General features: G+C 33.6%; 2 protein-coding genes across 2 annotated transcripts in view; both read left to right on the forward strand.

The window, feature by feature from the left end:
• LOC130443715 (uncharacterized) overlaps nt 1–7519 on the forward strand; it is a 79507-nt gene that overhangs the window by 38115 nt on the left and 33873 nt on the right. The window lies entirely within an intron of this gene.
• On the forward strand, nt 853–7470 carry LOC130444732 (ATP-dependent Clp protease proteolytic subunit, mitochondrial-like). Its single transcript, XM_056780007.1, has 3 exons — nt 853–938; nt 6179–6429; nt 7109–7470. Exons 1-3 carry the CDS (start codon nt 853–855, stop codon nt 7468–7470), a joined length of 699 nt encoding a protein of 232 aa, XP_056635985.1.

Here is a 7519-nt window from a genome sequence, read left to right on the forward strand (position 1 = left end):
TATGTGTTAACGAACGCACTTTTTAATCGCGTGTTATAACCACCAGTGAACGTCAAATGTCAAAAATAATCATAGACTGTAATAGAAATGATTTTAACGTCAAATAAATCAATATAAACATCGTTTTCTATGATAATTTCAACAAAACTGAAGAAAACAACCATTGAGGTTCTAAATTATTATTTTTACTGTCAATATATTTTTTATTTAACGCGGTAGAAGCTCTAGATTTCAAAATATATATAAATATCATTAGTTATGAGGTATTTCTTGCACATTTAGCGAAGTGGTGAGTAAGACAGTGAAATTACAACTGTCAAAATAAGAATTACATATTTAATTGTCTTTTGAAAACTACCCTTAGTATATTTAGTAAAACAATCACGTTATGTTCTCGTAGAAAGGTCAATAATGTGTCATAAGACATCTCATGAAAAATTGTGTGACTTTCATCTTGTCGTCGCTAGTGGATTCCGCGAGGAAAACGAAAAAAAAAAACCGTCTGAAAAGTACAGACAGGAGTTGCCTCCGGTGGCATGTTCATGCGTGTCGCTTGGTTGCTACTGCGTGTCTTGCATTATCCTTTCCAAAGGACTCGTTCTCTCAAAAAATATCTGCACGAACGCTGGATGTTTTCGTACGTGATGAGCATTAGATACGATCAAGATTTTTAATTAAACGACAAAAAAAATCAGTCGTGGGTTTTAATTTAATGAATGTAGATGTCGCTTTACCATAAAATTATATATTTGACAGTTTGTTTATGGAAATATGACGTTTTATCATAAATTTTATGTAAAAATGTTGTTTGAGAATATTTTTACACGATTTAATTTGAAATTTATGTCATCTATGACTAATATACCCGCTTTTCATCATGTTCCCATCGTCGTGGAACAATCTGGTAGAGGAGAAAGAGCTTTCGATATATATTCTAGGTAAGTGGGTTTTTAAAAATATGATACCATCTCAGAATTTCATCAAGACGCATGAATTTGCATACAATCAAGTTTTATTCATCCCCAGATTCAACATCTACCCTATGTCAATGTGAAAATTATTGTATAGAAAAATAACTAACCCTTATTATAAAAATTCGATAAATTGGGGAGAGTACGATTTCCGTTGCACCGCGATTCAACACATTTCGCTTAAATAAGCCAAAATAAATCGAAAATGAGGAATGAAATTTTTTGTTATCTCGCTTCGTTTTCGAGATATCGATAGTTAAAGTTATAATCAAACGATAGTTCAAAATTCGATAATTTGGGGAGAGTACGATTTCCGTTGCACCGCGATTCAACAAATTTCGCTTAATTAAGCCAAAATAAATCGAAAATGAGTCATGATGTTTTTTGATATCTCGCTTCGTTTTCGAGATATCGATACTTAAATTTATAATCAAACGGTAGTTCAAAATTCGATAAATTGGGGAGAGTACGATTTCCGTGGCGAAGTGATTCAACAAATTTCGCTTAATTAAGCCAAAATAAATCGAAAATGAAGTATGATGTTTTTTGGTATATCGCTTCGTTTTCGAGATATCGATACTGAAAGTTATAATCAAACGGTAGTCCAAAATTCGATAATTTGGGGAGAGTACGATTTCCGTGGCGAAGTGATTCAACAAATTTCGCTTAATTAAGCCAAAATAAATCGAAAATGAAGTATGATGTTTTTTGATATCTCGCTTCGTTTTCGAGATATCGATACTTAAAGTTATAATCAAACGGTAGTTCAAAATTCGGAAATTGGGGAGAGTACGATTTCCGTGGCGAAGTGATTCAACAAATTTCGCTTAATTAAGCCAAAATAAATCGAAAATGAGGTATGATGTTTTTTGGTATCTCGCTTCGTTTTCGAGATATCGATACTTAAAGTTATAATCAAACGGTAGTTCAAAATTCGATAATTTGGGGAGAGTACGATTTCCGTGGCGAAATGATTCAACAAATTTCGCTTAATTAAGCCAAAATAAATCGAAAATGAAGTATGATGTTTTTTGGTATCTCGCTTGGTTTTCGAGATATCGATACTTAAAGTTATAATCAAACGGTAGTTCAAAATTCGATAAATTGGGGAGAGTACGATTTCCGCGGCGAAGTGATTCAACATATTTCGCTTAATTAAGCCAAAATAAATCGAAGATGAAGAGTAAAATTTTCTGATATCTCGCTTGGTTTTCGAGATATGGATACTTAAAGTCATAATCAAACGGTAGTTCAAAATTCGATAAATTGGGGAGAGTACGATTTCCGCGGCGAAGTGATTCAACAAATTTCGCTTAATTAAGCCAAAATAAATCGAAAATGAAGAGTAAAATTTTCTGATATCTCGCTTGGTTTTCGAGATATGGATACTTAAAGTCATAATCAAACGGTAGTTCAAAATTCGATAAATTGGGGAGAGTACGATTTCCGCGGCGAAGTGATTCAACATATTTCGCTTAATTAAGCCAAAATAAATCGAAGATGAAGAGTAAAATTTTCTGATATCTCGCTTGGTTTTCGAGATATGGATACTTAAAGTCATAATCAAACGGTAGTTCAAAATTCGATAAATTGGGGAGAGTACGATTTCCGCGGCGAAGTGATTCAACAAATTTCGCTTAATTAAGCCAAAATAAATCGAAAATGAAGAGTAAAATTTTCTGATATATCGCTTGGTTTTCGAGATATGGATACTTAAAGTCATAATCAAACGGTAGTTCAAAATTCGATAAATTGGGGAGAGTACGATTTCCGTGGCGAAGTGATTCAACATATTTCGCTTAATTAAGCCAAAATAAATCGAAGATGAAGAGTAAAATTTTCTGATATCTCGCTTGGTTTTCGAGATATGGATACTTAAAGTCATAATCAAACGGTAGTTCAAAATTCGATAAATTGGGGAGAGTACGATTTCCGCGGCGAAGTGATTCAACATATTTCGCTTAATTAAGCCAAAATAAATCGAAGATGAAGAGTAAAATTTTCTGATATCTCGCTTGGTTTTCGAGATATGGATACTTAAAGTCATAATCAAACGGTAGTTCAAAATTCGATAAATTGGGGAGAGTACGATTTCCGCGGCGAAGTGATTCAACAAATTTCGCTTAATTAAGCCAAAATAAATCGAAAATGAAGAGTAAAATTTTCTGATATCTCGCTTGGTTTTCGAGATATGGATACTTAAAGTCATAATCAAACGGTAGTTCAAAATTCGATAAATTGGGGAGAGTACGATTTCCGCGGCGAAGTGATTCAACATATTTCGCTTAATTAAGCCAAAATAAATCGAAGATGAAGAGTAAAATTTTCTGATATCTCGCTTGGTTTTCGAAATATGGATACTTAAAGTCATAATCAAACGGTAGTTCAAAATTCGATAAATTGGGGAGAGTACGATTTCCGCGGCGAAGTGATTCAACAAATTTCGCTTAATTAAGCCAAAATAAATCGAAAATGAAGAGTAAAATTTTCTGATATCTCGCTTGGTTTTCGAGATATGGATACTTAAAGTCATAATCAAACGGTAGTTCAAAATTCGATAAATTGGGGAGAGTACGATTTCCGCGGCGAAGTGATTCAACAAATTTCGCTTAATTAAGCCAAAATAAATCGAAAATGAAGAGTAAAATTTTCTGATATCTCGCTTGGTTTTCGAAATATGGATACTTAAAGTCATAATCAAACGGTAGTTCAAAATTCGATAAATTGGGGAGAGTACGATTTCCGCGGCGAAGTGATTCAACAAATTTCGCTTAATTAAGCCAAAATAAATCGAAAATGAAGAGTAAAATTTTCTGATATCTCGCTTGGTTTTCGAGATATGGATACTTAAAGTCATAATCAAACGGTAGTTCAAAATTCGATAAATTGGGGAGAGTACGATTTCCGCGGCGAAGTGATTCAACAAATTTCGCTTAATTAAGCCAAAATAAATCGAAGATGAAGAGTAAAATTTTCTGATATCTCGCTTGGTTTTCGAAATATGGATACTTAAAGTCATAATCAAACGGTAGTTCAAAATTCGATAAATTGGGGAGAGTACGATTTCCGCGGCGAAGTGATTCAACAAATTTCGCTTAATTAAGCCAAAATAAATCGAAAATGAAGAGTAAAATTTTCTGATATCTCGCTTGGTTTTCGAGATATGGATACTTAAAGTCATAATCAAACGGTAGTTCAAAATTCGATAAATTGGGGAGAGTACGATTTCCGTGGCGAAGTGATTCAACATATTTCGCTCAATTAAGCCAAAATAAATCGAAGATGAAGAGTAAAATTTTCTGATATCTCGCTTGGTTTTCGAGATATGGATACTTAAAGTCATAATCAAACGGTAGTTCAAAATTCGATAAATTGGGGAGAGTACGATTTCCGTGGCGAAGTGATTCAACATATTTCGCTTAATTAAGCCAAAATAAATCGAAGATGAAGAGTAAAATTTTCTGATATCTCGCTTGGTTTTCGAGATATGGATACTTAAAGTCATAATCAAGCGGTAGTTCAAAATTCGATAAATTGGGGAGAGTACGATTTCCGCGGCGAAGTGATTCAACAAATTTCGCTTAATTAAGCCAAAATAAATCGAAAATGAAGAGTAAAATTTTCTGATATCTCGCTTGGTTTTCGAAATATGGATACTTAAAGTCATAATCAAACGGTAGTTCAAAATTCGATAAATTGGGGAGAGTACGATTTCCGCGGCGAAGTGATTCAACAAATTTCGCTTAATTAAGCCAAAATAAATCGAAAATGAAGAGTAAAATTTTCTGATATCTCGCTTGGTTTTCGAGATATGGATACTTAAAGTCATAATCAAACGGTAGTTCAAAATTCGATAAATTGGGGAGAGTACGATTTCCGCGGCGAAGTGATTCAACAAATTTCGCTTAATTAAGCCAAAATAAATCGAAGATGAAGAGTAAAATTTTCTGATATCTCGCTTGGTTTTCGAAATATGGATACTTAAAGTCATAATCAAACGGTAGTTCAAAATTCGATAAATTGGGGAGAGTACGATTTCCGCGGCGAAGTGATTCAACAAATTTCGCTTAATTAAGCCAAAATAAATCGAAAATGAAGAGTAAAATTTTCTGATATCTCGCTTGGTTTTCGAGATATGGATACTTAAAGTCATAATCAAACGGTAGTTCAAAATTCGATAAATTGGGGAGAGTACGATTTCCGTGGCGAAGTGATTCAACATATTTCGCTCAATTAAGCCAAAATAAATCGAAGATGAAGAGTAAAATTTTCTGATATCTCGCTTGGTTTTCGAGATATGGATACTTAAAGTCATAATCAAACGGTAGTTCAAAATTCGATAAATTGGGGAGAGTACGATTTCCGTGGCGAAGTGATTCAACATATTTCGCTTAATTAAGCCAAAATAAATCGAAGATGAAGAGTAAAATTTTCTGATATCTCGCTTGGTTTTCGAGATATGGATACTTAAAGTCATAATCAAGCGGTAGTACAAAATTCGATAAATTGGGGAGAGTACGATTTCCGCGGCGAAGTGATTCAACATATTTCGCTTAATTAAGCCAAAATAAATCGAAAATGAAGTATGCTGTTTTTTGATATCTCGCTTCGTTTTCGAGATATCGATAGATATTTATAAAATAAAATAATTAATGATATTTTGAAGATTTAATTAGTAATTTAATGTAAAAATATCCAAAAATTAGTTTCAAAAGTTATTTATTTTTGTTTGTTCTATAATTAAAAGAACCAGACTACTGTAATATCTCTCCAAATTTATCTGTCCCCAATCTTCCCTCTCCAAATCCACCCGTTCCTCACGGACTGTGGCTTTTGGGCAAAAAATCATCACGAACTTTTTAGATTAGGTTAGGTTACGATTAGATTAGGTTAGGTTAGGTTAGGTTAGGTTATGTTAGGTTACGATTAGATTAGGTTAGGTTACGATTAGATTAGGTTACGATTAGATTAGGTTAGGTTAGGTTAGGTTATGTTAGGTTACAATTAGATTAGCTTAGCTTAGGTTAGGTTAGGTTATGTTAGGTTATGTTAGGTTACGATTAGATTAGGTTACGATTAGATTAGGTTAGGTTAGGTTACGATTAGATTAGGTTAGGTTAGGTTAGGATTAGATTAGGTTGGGTTAGGCTAGGATTAGGTTAATTTCATCGATTAATTTAATAGTTTCTAAATAATTTTCACTTCAGATTACTAAAAGAACGCATAATATGTTTAATGGGACCGATAAATGATATAAGCAGCTCGTTGATAATAGCCCAACTTCTATTTCTTCAAGCGGAATCTTCTTCAAAACCAATACACATGTATATAAACTCCCCGGGTGGAGTTATTACTTCCGGTTTGGGTATTTATGATACCATGCAATACATTCTTCCACCGATAGCTACTTGGTGTGTAGGTCAAGCTTGTAGTATGGCGTCTCTATTATTAGCGGCTGGTAAGTGTCGTTTTTCTTTAATAGAAAAGCCACTCTGTATATTTAGACATCCTCAAATAGCACTTGAACTACCACAATTCAATTAAATCTCATCTTTATGTTGAAACAATTATTCATCGTTGGATATTCAACGATTTCCAAAGTCACAGGACATCCACTCTATTCGCCTGATTTAGCCACATGTTATTTTCGATTATTCTTCGATCTAAAGACACGACATTCGGAGTAGCAGCTTCTGGCGAAGAATTATGACCGATGTGGATCTAAAAGTGATTTATGCGCGACAAAACAAAAAATACTACCGCAAATAAATGCAGAGTAAATCGGGGCGGTTCAAGGGACGTTAGTTCGAAGCGAACTAAATCCAATAGAAGTTGTACGCGCACGAAACTTTCCAATCAAATGGCCGTTCGTTTTTTTTTCCAAATAACTGGGAATATCTCCAACGTGGAACTGTCAATTTTGGTACTACCCGACGACAATTCAAATGGAAACGTTTTTGAACAGTTAAAACATCGAATTAATGCGGTATCGATTGTGAAATCAACTACTACACTACTTCACTACTTCACTACTACACTACTACACTTTTATTAAACATTTTATTAAGAATAAAGGAAGTGCATTGGGATTTTTCGTGTAAACCTTGTATAATATTGGTGTTTTGATTGTAATATAGGTACGAAAGGTATGAGGACGTCGTTGCCTAACGCTAGAATCATGATACATCAACCTTCGGGTGGTGTTGTGGGTCAAGCTACCGATATTAAGATCCAAGCTGAAGAAATATTGAAATTGAAAAAACAAATAAATTGTCTTTACGAAAAACATACTGGGATGCCTTTGGAAAAAGTGGAAGCTAGTTTGGAAAGGGATAATTTTATGACGCCTTCAGAAGCTTTATCTTTCGGTTTAATAGATAAAGTTTTAACTAAACCTCTACACAAAGATGGGATTGTGGAAACGAAAACTATATTGGATAGTTTTGTCGATATTCCTAAAACTGATACCACCGATAAAACTGAACCAAAATCACTTTAATATAAATGTTTGTCGATTTTATTATATATTATATCATAAAGAAAGGAAA

Source organism: Diorhabda sublineata, chromosome 5, assembly GCF_026230105.1.
Source record: "Diorhabda sublineata isolate icDioSubl1.1 chromosome 5, icDioSubl1.1, whole genome shotgun sequence".
NCBI classification, from domain to species: Eukaryota; Metazoa; Arthropoda; class Insecta; order Coleoptera; family Chrysomelidae; genus Diorhabda; species Diorhabda sublineata.

Bases quoted from the DNA above. Each gene is read 5' to 3' on its own strand.
- LOC130444732 (XM_056780007.1), top strand. From the start codon at position 853: ATGACTAATATACCCGCTTTTCATCATGTTCCCATCGTCGTGGAACAA. The intron at 939-6,178 runs GTAAGTGGGTTT...TTTTCACTTCAG, and splicing joins GCTTTCGATATATATTCTAG to ATTACTAAAAGAACGCATAA. The intron at 6,430-7,108 runs GTAAGTGTCGTT...ATTGTAATATAG, and splicing joins GTCTCTATTATTAGCGGCTG to GTACGAAAGGTATGAGGACG.